Source organism: Panthera onca, chromosome D3, assembly GCF_046562875.1.
Source record: "Panthera onca isolate mPanOnc1 chromosome D3, mPanOnc1 haplotype 2, whole genome shotgun sequence".
NCBI classification, from domain to species: domain Eukaryota; kingdom Metazoa; phylum Chordata; class Mammalia; order Carnivora; family Felidae; genus Panthera; species Panthera onca.
In genome coordinates this window covers 23,558,756-23,581,578 of record NC_138350.1, presented here as the reverse complement: position 1 = coordinate 23,581,578, position 22,823 = coordinate 23,558,756, and the positions used below count along the sequence as shown (strand labels likewise).

The window sequence follows — 22,823 nt, the reverse complement described above, 5'->3', positions numbered from 1 at the left end:
AGGAAGATGTCTGGAGGGAGTTAGGGAGATGGGGAGGTACGCGGGGAACAGACCTGCTAGGTGCGAATCCCAGCCTGGGGCTCTAGGCCTCGCTTTCTGCACCTGCACAACCGGGAAATGCTGCCCACGGGCATGGAGTGGCAGGATGGGAGAAAGGGCTGCAAAGCACGCAGCACTGAAAGTCACTGGGAGTCTTAGCTGACGGGACAGCGAGTGAGGCCAAGGCCTGGGCAGGAGGGTGGGATGTGGGCTGGGATTCCAGATCACAAGCACAGATGGCCGTGGCGTCTTCTTATTGAAACCCACAGAGTGCCAGAGGCATCTAAAGGGACCAACAACGCTGACCTATTCCACACGTGCGCTGCCCTCGATGGAACAGGCCTGCGGGGTCCCTGCACCGGGCTGCAAGGAAAGGGGACGGTTCCAGCAGGGGTCTGGGGGCACCAAATCACAAGACGCTGACCAACTGCTGGTCAGGCAGAGCCAAGAGAGGGCTTTCTGGGAGAGGGCCGTTTGATGTGGGCACCATCATCTGGAGTTAGCTGCCTGTGGACAAGGTGGAGAAGGCCATTCCAAGCTGAGGGAACAACATGGGGGAAGGCACCGATGTCAGGGGCAGAGACCGGGGTGCCTGGGGCAGTGAGTGTGGGGGGACAAGCATGCCAGGTGGGCCTGTGGCTCTGAGATTGTGCTGTGGGGAGGCCGTGAACCTCCTTAAGCATCAGGCTTGCCCGAACAGGAAGCTCCTCCACCCAGGCTAATTCCTTCCCTGGGGTGATCCGAGGAGGCCCGTCTGCAATCTACATCCTTCCCTCAGAACTTCCCCACTAGTGTCCGGGGCTGGGCTTGGCAGAGCCCCCGTGATCAGCCTGTGTACAGCCCACCTCGCCCCTGGCCGGCTTCAGTGGACAACCAGTCAGATGTCTCTGGCTGGGGCTGGTAGACACATGGACGATCAAGGTGCCTGTTTACTCTGAGGAGGTTTCCTGGGACACACTCTTGGGGCATCTGTTTCTAGGGAGTGCAGATTCTTCAAGAACCAGGACCTGGGCACCCCAGGTCACACAAACCCGCAGTGGATGCCCCATGTTTGAGCCTCAGCTGAGCCACCCTGCCTGGGGCACCTGACTATGTCCTGTTCTCTCCCAGGCTGTCGAGCCCACCCACACATCATCTGTACTTGCTGACTGCTGCCCCTGGATGCCACGGGAGTGCCGTCTCTCAGCCTCTTACCCTGGTCCCTCGCGAGGCCTGCTGGGTCACAGATGAGCCACCACTGGAGCAACAGCTCCTGGGCACTGACCCCAGCCAGCCCAGCCTGGGCGGGCACACCTGCACCTGAACACATGGCTTCTTACACAGGTCAGGCAGGAAGCCCCAGAGATCAAGCCTCTGACCTGCGCTTCTATTCAGTGGAAGGCACCTATCCCTAGAGACACCATTTTCAAAGTAAAACCAAAAGCCGAGAAAATAGTTTGTGTTTAAAAAGAAATTGACCAACCTGAAACCACAATTTGAGGTCAAAGTAAATCCTCTCGACCTTCTTTCCCTGAACGAGAGGCATACTGTTGCTCATGCTTGAGCCAGCCACTGTGGGGGGCTCACGTGTCTTCTGCAGGCAGGACCGCCGGCTGCTTTCCTGCTCTGGCACCCCCCCGTCCCCCCCGCCACACCGGGCTGTGCCTGGACAGCAGCAGTGTGCCCTGGTCCCCGCCGGACAGCTGGCCTGGGGGAGGGAATCGGAAGGCGGCACACCAAGGCCAAAAGCGACTGAGCACCCCGTGGACCCCAGGGCCCTCCGGAGGTGCAGGCCCGGGGAGGATCGCAGGCCAGGACCTTGGGGGCAGTGGTGGTGCCCCTGCCACCCTGTGTAGACTGCGACCAACGAGCCCCCCTTCATGTGCTGCTTCTGTTTTCCCCACAACATGTACAGTGACCTCCCACAGCTATTTACCGGGGTACGTTTGCCCAGACATCTGCATAAAGGCCTATTCGATAATTCAAAACAGCCAAGCAGGCGGCTCCTTAGCCCTGAGCCTGGGAACGCTTACCCACAGCAGCAGACCTCCTGGCGGCCTCTGTCCCCTACTGGCCATGGGACTCTGGCAAGCACGTCACTCTCCTACCTCCCTCTTTTCCTTGCTTGTAAAACGAAGGGGTTGGACTAATGTCCTTGTGGGTCTCTTCTAGTCTTCATAATAAATTAAAAATCAACTCAGTCTAGGAAACTGCTGAGGCGATGGTGGCTTTTCTGACCGACAGGGCCCAGAGCCCAGCAGCCCTCTCTGTGCTCACCCGGTGTGGCACCTGTCCCGGGGAGAAGTTCAGAGTCACGGCCAAATGGCAGCGGGTGCCCAGGCTCTGAGCCCCTGATGGCAGTGGGTGGTGGGTGTGAAGGGGCGTGTGGGACGGTACGCCCCCTGTCGTCCTCCTTGCAGGCACACCCGCCTCTTCCCTGGTGCGGCCACCATGGTAGAGGAGAGGCCGTGGAGTGGGCTGGGGGTCCTCTGGGGTGGGACCTTGGTTACTGAACTGCTTTGCCTTCTGTGGGGCCTTTCAGGCTGGCTGACTTCTCTGTGCCTCAGAAATCTGACTCTAAGACAGAGAAAAATGCTTTCCACTTATCAGAATGGGAGGGCTGACTGAGATGCAGATGATTCCCACGTGGCAGGAGTGTGAGCCATAGGAGGGGTGCATCCAGGCACCTGCCAGACTGGCCACGTCCACATGCCTCTCTCAGGGTCCTAGGAGGCATGGTTGTTCCTCCTTTACAGACGAGGAACCAAGGCTCCCAGAAGGTAAGAGACCTGTACAAGGGCACAGAGCAGGCCAGGGGCCAGTTGGGCCTCCCACCTGGTGGGGGAGGGGTTTTCACACTGAGTGACCTGCCAACCTGCACCTGCCTCTGGCCCCCCCCCCGCCTTCCCCGCTGCTGGGTCTGTGCTGGGCAGCTGACAGTCGGGAGCCTCTCCTGGGGGCTGCTCTGCTTCTCGGGGCTTTTTGGGATCTGCAAGGAAGGGCCAGGCTGCCGGGATTCACGGCGGCACCACCGCGCAGCTCCAGCAGGTGGCACTGGCCCCCTTTCCTCAAGGCCTGTCCGTTTATTGCCAGGGACCCCGTGGGGCTAATTGACAGCCTAACTCTCGGCAGAGAGATTTTCTCACACCACACCGTCTTTATTAGCTCATTCCTCAGATGATTTTTATTAATTTACTTCCAGAGAAATATTCGTTTTCTCCACCGCATGGCTGTCTGCGTGGTGGTGGGAAAAGGAGAGGGAGCGAGCCCAGATCCAGGGAGAAGGGAGGCCGGCAGGCAAGGCAGAAGCTGCCGGGTCTCTGCACGCACAGGATGCAGAGCTGGAGATGATGTGTGAAGCACTAGCGGGGAGGGCAGAGGCATTGGGGTGTAGTTTATGTCTCGGGAATGATGACAAACACCAGGCGGCCTGGGCGGCACTCGCCGCTCATGAATCTCCCTTCGGGGATGAAGAGATCTATTCCCCATGCAGGGCGATTTATAACTGGGATGGGCCTGCAGAAGACCCCGCGAGCTCGGACGCGCTCGGGCTCACACACACCGACGCAGCCCAGGCTGTGGCCGTGTCTGGGCTAGACGTGTGCCTGCCCGGTGTGAACAAGCCCAGCACGAGGGGAGGCATTGGGGGGAGGAAGTCCCCATCCAAACCACGGCGCCGCGTGGGCACCATGCCAGTCGCCCCTCCCGTCAGGGCTCCATTTGAGGAGGGGAGCTAGGTCACTGTGCACACGGCTGAGTGGGCTAGGCACCCCCACCGCACCACACACATCGGTTTCTCGCACTTTCATATCCAAACATGCAGAGCAGAATAAGCAGGTGGAAACAAGGGAGCGGGGGCCCGACTCTCGCTTGAGAGAGAGACTAAAATGGGTTCCTGCTCAAGCTTGACAACTCCAGGAACGGCCAGAGCCACCGGGCCTGGAGATTCCATCCCACTGTCCCTGCGGCATGGAGACAGGAACCAGCGACCCAGAGCTGAGTGCAACCAGAAGCCTTCACTGCGTATGAACAGACGGGCTTTGGCTTTCCCCTACGTGCACTTGGACCCTGAGGCAGGCAGGCCTTCGAGGGCAGACCCTGGGGGACTGTGAACAGGACTCCCTCTGGGGGGGAGGCAAGAGGCCCCGGCAGAGCACAGGGGAGCCGCTAGGAAAGCTGCCATTTCATGAAAATGCAGAGGTGGGCAAACCAGGGCAAACTAGCACTGCTGGGGCTCTGGCCCTCAAGTGCCAGGAAAATCCACTGCTCAGTCTCTCAAGCAGCGCGTGCTTCCTGGTCACCCAGGGTGACTGCGAACGGGCATCAGTGAAGGGAGGAAGCGTCAGTCTCCTGAAGACCGAGCGAGGCCTGAGATGGCCAGAGTGTGTGCGTGTGCATATGTGGCCTTACAGCCTGGCCGCAGGCAGGAGGGCTGAGGCCACCATGGAGCACATTCTCCTTCCCCACCTCCTTCCTGGGCCCCATCCATGTTTCCCACCAGACACTCGGGGCCTTCCCACCTGTCTGTCTATCCGGATGTAGGGCTGTGGAGTAAGCTGAACCAGGAACACTCACCACAGGGCACACCCAGCCCTGGCATCTTCAGGACCAGCAGGAGGGAGAGGAGGGGAGGAGCAGGAAGGGAAGTAACTGATGGGGGGCATCCTCTGGGGTGGGTGCCCCTCCTCAGTGCGGTCGGGCAACAGGAAGCCTGCAGCCTGGGGGGTGGCCTGTGTTCTCTGGGGAGCCCAAGGCCTAGAGCTGTGTTGATCTCAGGCCCCGAACTTCCGTCTGGAGTGTGCCCTCTCCCCCCACATGGCAGACCCTGCACGGAGCGCCAGTTTCCAGGGACCCTCGTGAGCGGACCTGGCCTCCTGGTCAGGGCTGTGCAGGGAGCAGGGAGGAGGAGGAGACTGCTCCCCGTAGTGGGGAGCCTGCTGCAAGTGTGGCTGCATTTTCTCAGCTGTATTTCCTCTTCGGCCCGGTTAAGGGCTCCTTACCCTCTCGGGATGTCTTCATTGCACATTTTCACTTTCTAACGGCCACTTTGGGCAGCTCACTCTCTGTGCTCACAGCCGCAGGGTAAGTCAGGCGGCCTGTCCTGGGCCCCGGGGGAGTCCTGCCTCTGCTCCTCTCAGGCCTTGAGAGCCCCTCCACCTTGGTCAGCGGGGAATTCCTCACAGCCGAGCACTGCTCTTGGGAGAGGCCCCCACCAGACAGTGAGCGGAGCCATGTGGCTCCGTCCTCCCTGCCCTCAGCCCTGCCCAGGATGCTTCAAAATCCCCTCCAGGACTCTGAATGCTGAACTGAGTCTTCTGAGGGATGGGAGCCGGCCCGAGATTTGAATAAGTACCTGGGGTTTAAGGTACTAGTGGAAAAAATTAATTGGCAAATCCATTATATTCAAGTAGCCAGAGATGCCTCAATTCAATTTAAAAAGGACTCTGATACCATTCAGTGACTCCTGCTGAACATCCTCCCATGAAGGGTTGTCTCCTCTGGGAGATGAAGGCTGTCAAATGCATTTTAAGTACTTATTCAATAAGCTGTCGGCACTTTCTGCCTACTCACCTCCTTAATTACCAAGTGGCTGGCTCACCAGGTCTGGCTCCCTCCTCAGGAGAAGAGCCACGAAGCTGGGTGGGCCCAGGCAGGGACCCCGGCTTCCCAGCAATGCTGGCTCCTCTTTAGCTCAAGGACCAGCCTGGGATTCCACGTGGCTTCTCTTCTCTTGCTCTTGGAATGTTGGGTTTGCGGGCAGGTTCACGGCCTAGGTGAATGGCTGTGGCACAAAGCTCTACCAAGAGGGCTTGGGCCCACCCTCCCATGGGAGACACGGCCTCTGCCCACTTGGGGTGCTTTGCTGTGGCCATCTGTCCTTTGCCATAACGTGCATGAGGCTCCATGGCCAAACCTGCAGATGGTCGCCTTGGGAAAACTTTATGCCCAGGCCAGGCTTGCACGGGCTTTACCCGCTGACTACAGACAGCGCTCGGGACAGATGGCCCAAGCCAGGCAGTCAGTGGGGGGCAGCTTTATCGTGTACTCTGGGATGGAGAGAAGAAAAGATGATCCTGTGTGTGCTGGCCTGTCCAGCTGATGCGTGTCCCGCAACACAGGAAAACTCTTCTCCAGAGGACCTTGCCCTCATACAGTTTGTGAGTCAAACCTGTCTGCCTCCCCTGCACCTAACAAGCCTATGAAGTCTCACCTACTAGCTCATAAAAAACCTCCAGGGCCATATTAGTATCGTCCAAAGACAGAAAGTACTACCTCCGTAGGTAGTGAGCTCCCTGTCACTGGAGGAGTTTAAGCAAAGGCAGTGATCATGTGGTAGGGGTGTTAGATGGGTGGTGATCTGGGGACATGAGCATTGTCTCTGGAGACTGACAGATGTGGATCCTAATGCTGCCTCTGTTACTTACTAGCTGCGTGACCTTGAGCAACTAATTTAGCTTCTCTGAGCCTCAGGGCCCTCATCTGTAAAAAGGGGTTGCAATTGTACCCCTCATGGCTGTTGTAGGGATTGACTAAGATAATACATGTAAAGCACTAAGCACAGTGTTGGGAAGTAATCAACAGGCATTCGTCACTATCATCATCATCATCATCATCACTATTGTTAGCAGTTAATGTCTGTCTCAATCCTGGCTGGTCTTCCTTCCTTCCTTCCTTCCTTCCTTCCTTCCTTCCTTCCTCCCTCCCTTCCTTCTCTCCTTCTTCTACCCATTCTTCCTTCCTCCCTCCCACCCTCCTTCCTTCCTTCCTCCCTCCCTTCCTTCCACAAATAAACAAGTACCTGCACCCACTGAACATAAGGCAGGTGGTGAGGTGCCCCAGGGGATAAAGAGAGAAATCAGATGTGATCCAGCCTTGGAGGAGCATGGGGCCTGGGTCGTGACAGGACACGGATATTCGTAACTAAAACACAAGGCAAAAGGCGGTGGCTCCTTTCTCGACAGATAGAGTGCCAGGGAATTTCAGAGAAGGAGAAAAGTATTCTAGTTAGGGCAACCCAAGATGGATTTGTGAATAGGGCTGCTGGAGACAGCACCTCAGGGGAAAGCCTTCCCTGGCCATGTCCCATGCCCAAGCTAAGGTCCTGAGGTGAGAAGGGGCAGGGCCAGGGTCCCTTCAGGTTAGGACAGAGGGTACTGGAGAATGCAGTGGGAGGTGGGAATGATGGCAAGGCCGGGCCATGAGGACTCAAAGACCAAACCCTGCCACTTCAGTCCCCTGGGACCCCAAGAGAGAAGGTGATTATTCAGAACATGAGCTCCAGCCAGAGCAGGACAGCGAAGACCAGCGGCCCGCAGGCTGGGTGGGTGGTGAGGGCAGTAGCATGGGCAATGGGGGCTCAGACGGCGAGAGGGCCAAGCCCAGCTCTGCGCTGACAGGGTGGGAGACTTGGGCCACTAACTGCTGAGTAATGGCAACCTTGCAAGCATGCCCCTAGGACTGCATTAAATAGCCATCTCAGGGGGACAGGGAGCCCCCAGGAAGGGTCATGGCAGTGGGAACAGACAGAGGGATGGAGACCATAAATGTTACAGGGTTGACCCGGCAGGTCTTGGCAGTGACTTGCATTTGGGAAGAGAGTTCCCCAGGGGGTGTGCGGGCAGGGGGGTGGCCTAGCGGTTACTGGGAAGGTAGGAGGAGCCCCTAGGAAGGCTCAGCCTCAGCACCGCACTGGGCATGGGCTTCAGGCAAAGTTGGAGCAGCACTTCCGTATGAAGCACCTGAGGACTCTGCTAACACCAGACCGTGAGTCGGTCAGTCTGGGTCGGGGTCGGGCCGGGGCCGGGCCAACACTGGCTGGGCTGGCCTCTCTGCTTTGGCACACGTTCCATATATAATTTTTATTCCCCTTCCTCTACCTTTAATTTCCCTCCCTCGTGCTGTTCTCCTCCATTTATTTCTCTATGATCTGGTGGCATTTGTATATTTTGGTAAAACTGTCTTAAGTAAGTCCTGGAATAAGAAAATGAATAAACGAGTGACAAAACATTTATAAATTAAATTGTGCCTTATATATTGGTAAGCTTGATGGTTAGGGGCAACCTGCGGGGAATCCTTTTGCATTTTTGAATAAACTTGTCACTACCCGGTAGGCATCACTGTACAGTGACTTCTGGTAGAGCATTCCAGATGTCACAGTGGCACCTCACTTGTATTTGTGCCGCCTGCGGAGAAGCACAGACTGGGGCGTGGGGGGCCCATGTGTTAACCTGGCAGATGCTTCGCGGCAGTGGAATTGGACAGGCAGGGGCCTCGAGGAGGGCTGGCTAGCTGTGCCTACCACTCAGTTGGACGCCAGGACAGGGGCTCCTGCTTGAGGCCTGCTGACGAGACCCACCTCTGCAACAGCTGTTGGCAGGAAGGCCTCTGGGCAGGGGGAGATACAGAGGGGCTGGCCCAGCTCAGAGTTGGGGAGAATGCTCAGCCCCCTTGTTGGTGCCAGCAAGAGAGCAGAATAGAGTCCTGGCCCAGAGTCACGGGGCCACCACCAAAGAGCAGAGGGCAGGGCTGGCGGGACACCAGCCAGAAGCTGCGAGTTTGGAACCTCGAGGCTCAAGGTCAGGGCTGTGGCTATAATAGACATTTCATTGGGTCTGCATCATTTATTCAGTCTTTCTGGTATTTGGGGGCCAGAGAGAGGCTGTAAGGGAAGGAAGCATCAAGCTATCCAGTCAGGTTCTAGGGTGGAGACTCAATTCACCACCCCCCACCCCAACCACCACGCACACACACACAAAATGGGCCTTTGGTGCCATAGGAACCTCAGACCCAGGTGAGGAGAGAAAGAAACGGCTTACTACACAGCAGATCTGTCTATCACCTCACTGATGGCATCCTCCTGACAACTCCCACTGTCATCGCCATTTTCCAGATGGAAAAATAAAAGGCTCAAGGTCACCCACCAATAAAAGCTCCCAAATCCAGGTCTGCCTAGCCCCAGAGCCCTAAGTCCCCTCCCCACCCCCCACTCTGCTGCACCACAGAAAAATGCCCAGGCGTACGGAACACAGGCATAACCAGAACGCCGTCTGTACGGGGCCTCCCAGTCTGCTGCAGACCTTTGTGGCATTGCTGCGGCCTGCTTCAGGGCGGTGCCGGAGGCAGGTGTGATATGGATGCTTATAAAGAACTGTAAGCACATGTCCATGCAGACCCATGCATGACACAGATGCAGAGAAACATGGGTTTGTGCACTCTCCGGTGTACTGACTGGGCTGACCTTGCAGAGTCAGCTTTCTTCCTCTCCGGTCCCTGCTCTTCCCCAGGCCTCTAGGAATCTGGGGCAGAAGTGGTCCCCAGCCTCTTGTCCAGTGCACATCTCATCCCATCTCATCTCCCCCGCAGACCAGGCTTTTGCTCATGAAGTTGAAGGGCAGGGCAGGCTCTGGAGCCCTCCTCCCTCCCCACTGCCAAGGTCTGACTCTCTGGGGTTGAGGGCGGGGGTGGGGGAGGAATCAAGTGCTGCTGATGCCCCTCCAGGTGACTCCCTGTCCCCAACATGGGGCAGTCAGATCTGGGGGGGGGGGCAGTCCCCCAGTGCTGCCCCAGGCTGCACAGCCCGTGACTCTCACTGTTGAGGTCCTCTGCCCAGCAGGCAGCCCCTCAGTGGCCGAGTCCACGTGATATACCCATCGGAAAAGGCCTGTGCCAGAGCCACACTAGATATGGCCGTGCAGACCACACCATGGCCTGCCCACTCTTGCCAGGGCCTTCCTTTAGGCTCTCCTCTTCCTGCCCTGACAGTCACAGGGGGCTGGTTTCTATGGGATGGTGACACCTCTCCTCTTCTTTACAGGAACCCAGCCTTTGTGAGGGACTCTCTTGGGGCACTCTGACCAGGCCCAGGACCCTCACTTGCCAATTCCCCTACCCGTCTTCTTTTAGAGGCAGTGGGTGCGTGGCTAGGGTGCTGGCTAGAGGTTGCAGAGACCTGAGGGAGGGCCCTGGCGCCTTGTGGCACCTATCTCTAGAATGAGGACACTTAACACTTCTTTGTCCACTGTTTAGGCTCTAGCCACTCATCTCTGGACAACAGGGAAGCCCCTTGGCACACCGTGTCACACACAGCCATACATGTGGAAAAGTAAAGACATATGGTGCACACTATACCAATGGTAGCAACAGAAAGGAGGACATTCCTCTCTGGGAGACCTGTCCTCATTGATCCTGGATGGGTGCACCTTCAATGCCAAGGCACTGCCCTTGGGCCTTGAATCCATAATGCAGTCGAAAGCTGTCCAATTCTTCCTCCGCTTTCCTGTAGCAATTGTGATCCGACTGCTCCCAGGTTCGGCCCCACATATATGTGTGTGTGTGTATGTGCACACACACGTGTATACACGCGCATGCACACACACTCCTCATACACACATACCCCCCGCCACACGCACATGGGCACTGGCCTTCCAGTCTTCAGCATAAGTTCCAGAACACTCTGCAGGATAAGGGGCAGCCTCTCTGAGGCCTGCAGCTCGTCGTGTGGGCCTGCACCAGGGTCAGGGTGCTAAACAAGAGAAGAGTCCTCCTTTTTTCTCGTTAGTGGTCCCTGCCCTGCGCTCAAGCAGTGTTTTCTACCAAAGTGCACAGGCAACGAGAAAAACAGTGGGTATGGAGACCTCAAACTCAAAGACAGAACAAAGAGCCAGTCCTGGGGAGGCAAGAGAGAAGACTCTGATGGCAGGTCTCACGTGACTTGCACCAGCCGTGGCAGCCTCGTTGCCAAACCAGGCCAGCAAGCCATCCCGGAACAAAAAGGCCAAAGAGCCCACGAATCACCGAGCCGGAGAGCCCCGGCGAGGGGAGCTGGTGCTGCCCCAGTGCACAAGGCCCCACACACATGGCTGCCTCCACTTCATCTCTGCGGGCTCCTGGGGTGGGGGGGCGGGGAGAGTGGGGAAGGGAGCACTCTGCAAGCCCTTAGTCAGGATCAGGCGTCTGCAGAAAAGCCACTTCTTAGCCGTTTCTGTTCAGAGACAAACCAGCTCACCTCCTCAATAACATTGCTGGACATGGAAGGGGCAGAGAGGAAGGCCTGGGACCCCAGGGCAGGGCACACGGCAGCCGTTGAGGTGCAAGGAATGTGTGGGGGCTGCGGGCTGGCAGAGCAGCTGGGAGGAGTGACCTGAAATCCAGCTTTGGCACTGCTCCTGCGCAGGTCTCCAGCCCCTGGCCCACGTGTGCCCCTCAGCTGTGAAATGCAAGGCTGGACTGGATGCACGCAAGGGCCTGCGCTGCTCCAGCTGACAAGGACACCTTGGCCTCTGTGGTCCCTCCCTTAGCTCTGCTCCCCTTCGATGGAAGCCAGAGCCTCCTTCCCGGGTGCATCGGGGGGCGGGGGGGCGGCAGAGGGGACCTGGCATGGCAAACTGTCCTAGGCCTCATGGGCTTGCTGCGTGGAAGCTGAACAAACACAGGCTGTCTCCCTCATGCAATCTGCCCTCAGAAACCTCTAGAAGGTGAGAATCGGAAGTATCTGTGGATGCTGCTGAGGGAACTAAGCGTAGAGCAGTGGGCAGTGAGGTCCAGGCTCCCCACCCAGCCCGAGGCTGAGATTGCATTGTTTAAATGAACCCACAAATTAATCCACAGTATTGATTGTGCTCATAGGACCCATGTCAGAACAGATCTGAAGGACAAAAACCATTTTCCCAAACGATCAGCTCCATGATCCACAATTCACACCACTTCACACCCAGGGATGATGAACTAGGATCTCAGGTATACCTGGTCTGACCCCTTTCTTAACATACGCCCAAAGCCCCGGACGAGGGGCTCCCGACCGCTGGCGGGCCTGTGATCAGGCCGGCCACGGATGCCTGATGGCCTGCCTTTGGCATTCTCTCACGTGAAAGACATGAGGTGCCATCAGAAGAGGAAGAGGAAGAGGAGGTGAGGCCACAGCCCTAGGTGGCCCCCACCTGCTGCACGCAAATCTCATCCCTTCCCAAGTTTATCTCCCCACCTTATCTTAGGAATTCAAGCTTAGCACTGTCCTTCCCACTTTACTCAAAACAGTACAGCCAGCAGGTGTATGGCACCTCCTATGCATTAGGAAGTCTGTCAGTATGTTATTTATACGTTAGCTCCTTTAGTACCCATGTTAAGGGAACCCTTCAAGGTAGAAAGCCTGTCCCCGTTCCGGTGATGAGGAAACGGCCTGACAGTGTTCACACAGCTGGCGAGCGGCAAAAGCAGAACCTGAGCCCTTCACGCCGTGGTCCCCAACCACGATGGCCACGCCTGGCAGTCAAGAGTCACCTGCTTCCCAGGCGGAGACCCTGGCAGAAGGTGACATGAGCCCAGGCCCGGTCCCCTGCCTCCTCCCACCTGGCTATGTCCCTACACGAAACTAAAAGGACGGGGCAATGAACCAGCTTAAAGTTGTAGTCTCCTTCAACCAAGCTGCCAATTCCTACATCCCTGGCCCTTGGCTTCCATCCCATTCAGCAAGCCCCTGGGAAAGTAAACACACATTTGTCACCCCGACAGCACAATAACGGGAGGAAACCAGGGCCTGCAGCAGGAGCGGACAGGGCACACCACAGCCCACAGAGCAGGGCCTCCAGGCAGGGTACAGTCACTTCCCTCCTGCGTTCCAGGCTCGACCTGCTGCCCTTTAAAGTCAAGGCTGTGGCAGGGACCCAAGTGTCTGGGATGTCTTTCTGGAAAAGTTTATCTGACTGTGGCTGGGCAACCAAATGAAAACAGGACAGTTGCCCCTCACCGCCCAACTGCCTGGCCCCATTTATCTGGATGTAGCTCAGTTATTACCCATGATGAAAAGATGGGGGTATGCGGGTTGGCAGTTTCAAGCCCTATTTGGTCAAGTACTGGAGAGACTGGGTGTCAGGGTGGAAGGGTGGGCTGGGGTCTGGACAAGTTCTCCCCCAGGAAGGCTGGCATCCCTGCTCTCCGTGGCTCCCCTCGATCTCCGGCGTCTGGCCCACAGGTTACCGACAAAAGTGGCCCAGAAGTAGGTGGCTCTGCTCTGTGTGGCTTCTGCCTGCTGTTTGGGCGGCCGGGTGGTTCTCTGCTATGTGAAGAGGGGCCTCCCATCCCACACAAACGCAGATTCTCACATCTAGCCTGTCACTGTTTCCTCACTCGACCCAGAGGTGCTGCTGTGGCCCCGAGGCCCTGACGAGCGCGGGGCTGTGGAAACTCACTGGAAACTCATGACACGGGCCAGAAGCCCAACCGGCCGGAAGGAGCGTCCGTGTGATCCTGCAACCGGGCTGGAGGACAGAGCCCGCACGCACCTGTTAAAGAGGTTATTGCGGCGAACCATCCGCAGAAAGCCAGTGGGGTCGGTAACCGAGTTGAGCTTGTTGTTCATCTCTTCAAACTGCTGGTCCGTGAGGTCTCCGGCTTCGCTCTCTGTCTCACTGCTGGCACAGGGCCTGCAAGGGAAATCGCGGGGTCAGCCAATCGGAGAAAGACGCGCTCAGCTGTGGAAGTCTGCTCGAGGGCCCGTGCCACTTCCCTGCCCCGCGCAGGCCTGGTACTCAGGGCCTCCCTGAGGCGGCATTGCCCAGTGCCCCCTCGGTGTCCCTGTGGCCCTCTTCCCTCCTCCATCTAGGGCTTCTCAAGATGCACTGTGGTTGGTCGTTGCTGGCTGTCACCCTAACTTGGCTGTGAGCTCTATCGACAGTAGGTGCTGTGCCTGAACCAGTGTCGCGCTCCCGGCATCCAACAGACACCCGAAAGCGCTCAACAGCCGGAGCAGAGCCCGGGTGGGTGTGGCGGTGTGCAAACTCCCCAACCCACGTTCCGGTCTAGCCCATTCCAGAAATGGTAACTGAGAGCCTCACGTGCGCCAGGCACCATGCCGGGCCTACGGGACACGTGGCCTGAAAAGGCGATTTCCCCGCAAGAAGACGGATACACGTACAAGTGGCTATAATGCCAGGCAGAGCGGGCACTGTTTGAAATGGAGGCTTGAGAAGCGTTGCTGATTGGGGCCCATTTTGCAAGCTCACCATGAGGAGACTGCAATTTTCAAATTAATAAATTCATATTTCCCCTATGACAGACTGCAATAGAACATCTACAATGGGTTTTAAATAAACAGAAATACCCAGGAGTGCCTCAATTCATCAGCACGATTAAAATGACAAAAGGCTTATGAACTGTAAATGCTGAGTACTTGTGGCCCAACGTGACCCAGAAAGTGGGCGAAGGAGCGAGTGCATCTGAGGCAGCGCCCAGATCTGCCCATCTGGGGCCTGTCCCCCTCACACCTCACAGGTGTCGCCACACCTCACAGGGCCTTGAGGCTGATACAGCAGCCCTGCCTGCCCGCCTTAGCATAAGAGTCACACTCAGACTTTGTGCTGCCCAGACAATGACTCTGTTTGAGGTCTCCTGCTGACTAAGAACCAGGGTGGAAGAGAGGAGGGCATCAGGGCCCTGGAGGAAGAAGACAGCCGGCAGGCACAAACCTCTCAATGCTGCAGAAGTGGGGCCTAGAGAGGGATGGGCATCCCGGCACCCAGAGGGAACAGGCTCTGCACATCAACATGTGGGTTTAAGGTGAACTTGACCTGCTTAAAACAGGCTGGTGAACCTGTGACATCAGAATGTCATGACAGGAAGGGCAATGAGCCCCTCACTGGGTCGTTATGGAGTCACACAGTGTGAGAAGCTGCCCGAAGAGCCTGAATGCTCTGTGTGAATGTTAAGCCTGGTGTGATGGGCCAACTTGACTGGGTCCCTCCGGGATGACTCTGGGTGTATCTGTGGGGGTGTTTCTGGATGAGGTTGACATCTGAATCTGAAGACTGAGGAAAGCAAACTGCCCTGGCCACCGTGTGGGAGCCCCGTCCAATCCACTGAGGGCCTGAACAGAACACAGAGGCTGAGTAAGAGAGAATTCCATCTCTCCCTGACTGTCTTCAAGCTGGGCCATTAGTCTTCTCCTGCCTTCAGACCTGGACTCAGACTGGAACTTACTCCATTGGCTCTCCTGAGTCCCTAGCTTGCTGATGGCAGATCTTGGGACTTCTCGGCCTTCCTTACCATGTGAGCCAATTTCTTGAGTGTGTGTGTGTGTGCATGTGTGTGTGTGTGTTGCCCTATTCGTTCTATTTCTCTGGAGAACCCACACTAACAGCCGGTAATTAGGCACCAGAGCCCCGATTCAGCCATGTTCCTTACGGAAGGTCGTGCAAAGGCCTGGTCCCTGGGAAAGGTTCCCAAGGACTGAAGCCCTAAAGGTGTCAAAAGTGGAACAGTCTTCAAAGACAGCACAGAGGTATGCTTTGCGGGCCAGCTACTTGGCTTCGCCCCAGAACCATGCCAACAGCTGGTACGGCCATTAGCCCGCTTTCCTTCCGGGTGCACACTATCTGGACAGCACTTCAAAGCCAGCACAGGGCCGGGCATGCAATGAGTATGCAACAAGAAACTGGTGAATGAATGAATGGGGTAAGCCAGAGAGCACTTTTTAATATGCAAAGTAGTTTCCATTTTATTGTCTGTGACATGGCTCTTGTTGTCCCCAACTTACTTCTGAGATGACTGAGTTCAGAGAAGCCAAGGAACTTGGCCAAAGAGCCCCAAGTGGTAGAGCCAGGCGTGAACCCAGGTCTTAGGTGTCGCCTTCCCCACTCATCCTCTCCCCTCTAAGGCTCCAGGCCTGTCCCTCCCAGCTGGCGTTTGGCTAGGTGGGGGCAGGGGTGAATATGGGAAGCAAGAGAAAGCAGGAACCATCTGAGCACCTAAACAAATCACCCTGGCTTCCACCCTGCTGGAGAGCAGGGAGTGAGATTTCATTCCTCTCTCCGCCCACGGGCAGCAGCTGAACAGGCGAGCAGCTGAAGGTTTGAAATGCTCCCTTGGGGGCCAAGGGCCCTTCGCACAGACCCTGGTAAATATCACTCAACAAGCTCCTCTGTCCAGGGACACATTCATCATCTGAATGCGACTGCCTGCTTGGAGCTGAGAAATCTGCTTGTCATTCGGTGCTTTGCAAAAGGGAGAAGAATTGGCCGGAACCAGTATCAGCCTCCATTATCTTGCAGTTCCACTCTTGCTGTCAGCCGCAGACAGAGCCCTCAGAATCTCATGCTTAATGGGGTTGTTTCCTATTTTCTGACCCTTCAGAGTATTAACACCGAAGGGAAAAACAAACAGGCGATGTCACAGACAAAGGACTCTTCCATTTACAAAACAAGCCTCGTCTCTACAGCAGGGATCCCAAGAGTGCCTTCATGTCACAGTCACCGCCGCCACCCCCCATCTCTCTGAGAGACCTTCTAGAGATGGCACGTCACCTAGTCTGATTCCATTCACTCTGACTCCACAGATTACTGGGCAGGACCCATGTGCAAGGACTGCAGAGGCTAAACAAAGGAGGGTCACACCACACCTGTCTTCAAGGCACTTACAAGCTCATATGACTAGTGGCTACCGGCTAAGGTGGACTATGAAGGAGCACATGGAGGGTACCAGCCTACGACCAAGACAGGGAGGGCATAAAAGAATCTGCTGCAGCTGAGAGGCATCTTGAAGAATACAACTTTGGTAGGTAAAGACTTGGGGGGAGTGCTTCCTGGCACAGAAAGTGGGATGAGCAAAGGTGTGGAGACAAGGTAGTGTGGGGACTCTTTGGGGCCAAGGAGATAGTCCAGCTGAGCTGGAGCAGAGGGTACGAGTGGGAGAGGAGGAGGAATAAATGGTGGAGGGCTTGGAACTTGGAAGGCAGTTGAGAACTGTCAGCCCAGGCCTCTGAACATGGGGTGATGGGCTCAGGGCTGCTTTTTTGGGAGACAGTCAACAGGCCCAGAGAGGAGAATGTGGGATAGTTGGGTGGCTATTACCAGCACCCACTCAGAAGCAGCCCTGAAGGCCCAGGGTTAAGCTCACTGAAGCCTGATCAGCCCTGGGAACCCACCAGAAGCCCCATTCTTGGGAGCTACTGTGCTAATACATTAAGGTGCCTGGGCTTCAACAAGCCAGGTGAGGCGAGTTTTCCATAGAGCTCTGGGCTCTGAAATCTTGATAGGAGCTCCTTCCTCTGCTCTAAGCCTCTGTTCCCTGTAGAAACAGACTGTCTGGGCTGGCTCCCCCCACTTTTGTTTCTCTATATTGTCACCAACATGGTTCTGGCTTGCCCTGTGGTTGGGCCAGCCCCGTTAGTCCAGACATATGAACTAGGGTGGCAAGGCTAAACTGACAGGAGAAATGTTACCAGAAAGAGAACTTATTTGCCTGGGCAACTCACGGAAGGGACAAGTAGCAGTTACAATATGGCGGATGGGCAACTGGTGGCAAATGGAGAAACTGAAAGTTGAAGTTGGTCTTAGGGGGAAGAGGAGTGGGTTCAGTTTGGACATGCTGAACATGCAGACAAGAAGGGTAGTTGGTGACGCCAAGTAGACAGATGTTGACTCAGTTATTTAGACACTTCCTTCCAGAATGCCTGTAGGCTATGGAAATCCAGGTCTGGTGCTCAGGGGAGAGGTCAAGATCAACTCTCTGATGTCTCATTCATTTGTTCACTCAACAAATGTTACTAAGTATTTTTTATAAATATCCTGCTATACTGGGTTCTGGCTCCAGGTAAAACAGAGTAAGCACATTCCACCCCATCCTTCCTGCTGGATACAACTCTAAACCATGGATAGACTGCATGAAACAGCTATCTGAGGAATGTGAAAAGTAAATAATATCAGGCAGATTGGGGAAGAAGGCCAGAAACTAAAGTGCCACCAAATCAATAGGGAGCTTCACATTGTTCTGTCTCTGGAATCCCTCAGACAGGTCTCCATGCAGCCCCAAACACAGAAGTGGGCATCAGTGGGAACAGACAAAGCTCTGGGAGGAGCCCTATATTTCTTACTCAGAGAGAACAGAAAAAAGCCACCCCTTTTTCTTATTCTCTCATCTCTGTTCTCATGTTCTAGGCCACAAACGTTCCTGAGTTAGTAGTGGCAGTGAGAGCAGCAGCGGGGGCGGGAAGGAGTCCAACCCTAAGGGAAAGGAAAACTTTGGGTGTAACCAGAGGAAATGTGGCCCCATAAGGGCAGGGTAACCCCTCTGCTTTTTCTCTTCCTTTCCCCCACTGACCCTCGGTCCATGATGTGAAAGGCCCTGCAGGAAAGGTGTAGCGAAGGGGTGGGGTGACAGTGTAAATAAAGCTCCAGCTTTTTGATGAGTGGGCTAAAAAGAAGAGCCCTGGGGAATTGAAAACCACTGGTGACAACACAGGGAGGAATTGAGGAAAGGGAACACATATAGTTGTTTATGAATTCCTGGATTCACCCCAAGTTGCACATGTATAGATCTGACCCTAAAGATTATGAGAACCTAAACACAAGATGGGCCGCTGCCCAGTTCCTGAACAGGCCACTAAACAGTGTACCTGTGGGGCAGACTTGAGGAGCATGGTAAAAACTTTGAAAATGGAATTTACAATGAAAGCTGGTCAGAGCTTATGACCTGAATCCCAACTGCCTACCTAAACAAAAACACCAATATCCTCCATAGGAGTCAAACAAGACCCAGAGTTTAACACAATTCAATAACATAATTCAAAATGTCTGGGATATAATCCCAAATTACTCAGCATCTGGATAACTAGGAAAATCTCAACTTGCAGGGGAAAAAGCAATCACCAGATGCCTTTTGGAATTGTGCTAAGATAACACAAATGTTGGAACTGTTTGCTAAAGACCTTAAAGCAACTATTTAATAGTGCTACACATAAGGGCAAGACTCTTGCAAAGATGGCAAGAAAGAAGATCTCAACAAAGCACATGAGCTATTAGGAAGGAGCAAATGAAGGGCACCTGGCTGGCTCAGTTGGTAGAACACACGACTCTTGATCTCAGGGCTGTGAGCTCAGGCCCCATGTTGGGCATGGCACCTACTTAAAAATAATAATAATAATTTTTTTTAAAAAAAGAAGGAGCAAATGAAAAATTTGGAACTAAAAACAAATAGCTGAAATGAAATCTCACAGTAGGGGCTCAATAGCAGAATGGAGATAAGAGAAGAAAATCGATGGACCTAAAGATAGAAAAGCAATAGAGATGATCCAATCTGATCAGTAGAAAAAAAAGAGTTGTGTTTGTTTTGTTTTGTTTTCTGTAAAATGGACAAACCCAAGGGACCTGTGGTTCTATACCAAAAGACCTAACGTTTATGTATTCAGAGCCCATGAATGAGAGGAGAAAGTGTAGAGCAGAAAAACATGGAGGGAATAATGAATGAAAATTCCCCAAATTTGGTGTCAGACATAAATCTACAGATCAAGAAGCTGAGTGAACCACAAACAGAATAAACCGAGGGAAATGCATGACCAGATGCATCATATTAAATGGCAGACAACTAAAGACAAACAAAAAAAAATCTTGAAAGCAACCAGAGATAAAATATGCATTATGCATAGGGAAAATAATAATTCAAACAACTGAGGATTTCTCATCAGAGACCGTGGATACTCAGAAGGAAATGGAAATTTATTTTTTAAATGTTGAAAAAAAAAAAAGAATGACCAACCTAGAATTCCATGTCCAGTGAAAATATCCTTCATAAACGATAGTGAAATAAAAACATTCTCAGATGAAGGAAAACTGGCACCTGGAGGTTACAGACATACTCTCTTGTTCATGCCTATGCAATCTATCCCCTCCCTGAGGGTGGGAAGGACCTATGACTTTCCTCTAACCAACAGAATATGGCACAGTGATAGGTGTCACTTCTGTGATTATGTTATGTAAGACTCTAACTTCTACTGCCTCTTGGTTTGTACACGGCTGAGGTAAGCAGCCATGTTGGGAAGGACTACATGGCAAGTAATCCAGCACAGTGTTTGGCAACAGCCAGGAAGGAGCTGAGACTCTCAGTCCAACAGGCTAAAAAGAAATAAATGCTGCCAATAATCAGGTAAGCTTGGAAATGGATTCTTCTCCAGTCAAGCATTTAGACAAAACCTCAACTGTAACTGATACTTTGATTACAGCCTCAAGACAGACTCTGAAACAGAGGACCAAACTAAGCCATGCCAGGGTCCTGACCCATAGAAATGGTGGGATAATAAATTTTTATTGTTTAAGCCACTAAATTTTTGGGAATTTGTTATTCAGCAATATATAACTAATACAAAAAGTAAGAGAATTCATTAATAACTGACCTACACTAAAATAATTGTTAAAGAAACTTATTCAGACAGAAGGGAAATGATACCAGAAGGAAACAAAGAACATCAGGGAAGAAGGGAGAGTAACAAATATTAAATGTCTGAGTAAATATAATAGACTATTCTTCTCCTAACACTGTTCGATGGAATCTTAATGTATGTAGATGCAGTATACAGGACAAATGCAAGATGAGGGTGGAGGGAAAGGTCACTCCATGGTGGTAAGATTTCTACATTTCACTTGAATTAATAAAATATCAATAGTATAGAGCTTGCAGACTGTGAAAAGTATGTATATTATAATCTCTGGAGCAACCATTAAAGAGCTATAAAAAGAGATCTAGTCAAAGATATAAGAGATACATTACAATAGGTTTTTTAAAAAAGTTCAAGTAACCCAAAAGGAGGAATGAAAACAGAGTAATGTAAATTGAAAAACAAAACAAATATTAATATGACATACATAAATCAACAGGTATCAATAATTATATTAAATATAAATGGTCTAAACATGACATCAACAGAATGGAATTAAAAAATATGACCCAATTAAATGCTTCTACAAGAAATTCACTTTGGATAAAATGATATAGGTAAGTTAAAAGTAAAAAGATATAAAAAGATATACCATGCAAACACTATTCAATACAAAGCTGGGGTGCCTGGGTGGCTCTGTCAGTTAAGCATCCAACTTCAGCTCAGATCATAATCTCACAGTTTGTGGGTTTGAGCCCCAAGTTGGGCTCTGTGCTGACAGCTCAGAGCCTGGAGCCTGCTTCAGATTTGTGTCTCCCTCTCTCTCTGCCCCTCCCCTGCTCACACTCCTTCTCTGTCTCCCAAAAATTACTAAATGTTAAAAAAATTAAAAAACAACAAAGCTGGAATGGTTATGTATATGAAGATCAAATTAGACTTCAGAGCAAAGAAAATTACCAGGAATAGAGAGGAGTATTACACAATGACAAAAGATCCAACTCACCAAGAACATAAAATTATTTTAAGTGTGTATTTACCTATCAACAGAGTTTCAAAATACATGATGCAAAAACTGACAGAACTGAAAGAAGTGGCTGAATTGGCAGAGGCTTTCCACATACTTTTCTCACTAGCTGACAGAATTGGTAAACAGAAAATCAACAAAATTATAGAAGAATTGAACAACATCATCAACTGACTGAATAAAACTGACATTTAGAGAACACTACACCCAATAACAGCAGAATATAAATTCTTGTCAAATGCATACAGAACATTCCCCAAGATAGGCCATACCCTGGGTGGTAAAACAGACCTTAACAAATTTAAAATAATTGAAAATTTGCAAAACATGGCTTCTGCCCACCATGCAATTAGATTTGAAAGTGAGAAAAGAAAGATAACAGGGAAATCTCCAAACACTTGGAAACTAAGCAACACTTCTAAATAACTGTCAAAGAAGACTTAAGGGAAATTAAAAAATATTTTTAGCTGAACAAAACTGAAAATACAACATAAAATCTGTGGGCTATATATAAAGCCTTAGAGTTACCTTTATAGCATTAAGTGTTTATATTAGAAAAAAATATCTGGGGGTGCTTGGTTAGCTCAGTTGGTATAACATGTGACTCTTGATCTCAGGGTCATGAACTCAAGCCCCACATTGGACATGGAGCCTACTTAAAATTAAAAATGTAAAACAAAAAAAGAAAAAAGATCTGATATTAATAATCTAAACTTGAGCTTTCTAGAAACTAGGGGGAAAAAAAGCAAAACAAACCAAACAAGAGGGAAAAAAGAGCAGAAATCAATGAAACTGAAAGAGGAAAACAAACCTTAAAAATTTTTTTGTTAATGTTTTATTTATTTTCGAGAAAGAGACAGAAACAGAGTGCGAGTGGGAGAGGAGCAAAGAGAGAGGGAGACACAGAATCCAACACAGGGCTCAAACTCACAAACTGCAAGATCATGACCTGACCTGAAGTCGGACACTCAACTGACTGAGCCACCCAGGTGCCCCTAAAACAAATCTTTAAAAAAAAAATCAATGAAACAAAAAGTTGGTTCTCTTTAAAAGAAATCAATAAAATTGATAAGCCTCTGTCCAGATAGACCAAGTATATGAGAGGGAATGCAAAAATTATCAATGTCAGAGATGAAAGAGGAAACCTAACTAGTGAGCTCAAGGAAATTAAAAGGATAATAAGAGAATACTACAAACAACTCTACACATATGAATTCAACAACTTAGATGAAATGGACTAATTACTCAAAAACCGCAAACCACTAAAACTCATCCAAAATAAAACAGATAACCTGAATAGTCTTACAACTACCAAAGAATTATATTCATTGTTGAAAACTATCCAAAATGACATCCAGGTCCAGATGGCTTCAATGGTAAATTCTATCAAACATTTAAAGAAGAAATAATACTAACTCTACACAATCACTTCTGGCAACTAGAGGAAAGAACATTTTCCAGCTCATTTTATGCAGCCTGTATTACCCTGATACCAAAAGTAGACAAAGATAACATGAGGAAAAAAAAACTCTACAAACCAATATTCCATAGATCAAGTGAAAACAGACATAAAAACAATCAACAAAGCATCATCAAATAGAATTTGGCAACATATACAAAGAATTATACACTACAGTCAGAGGG

The 22,823-nt window shown here is 51.9% G+C and overlaps 1 protein-coding gene across 4 annotated transcripts in view; it reads right to left on the bottom strand.

Annotated features, from left to right (window-relative positions):
• TTC28 (tetratricopeptide repeat domain 28) overlaps positions 1-22,823 on the bottom strand; it is a 630,964-nt gene that overhangs the window by 32,563 nt on the left and 575,578 nt on the right. For all 4 annotated transcript variants that reach the window (XM_078435589.2, XM_078435590.2, XM_078435591.2 and 1 more), the window contains one exon: positions 13,296-13,436. In XM_078435589.2, the coding sequence (XP_078291715.1) occupies positions 13,296-13,436 (141 nt within the window). The remainder of the gene's footprint in view (positions 1-13,295; positions 13,437-22,823) is intronic.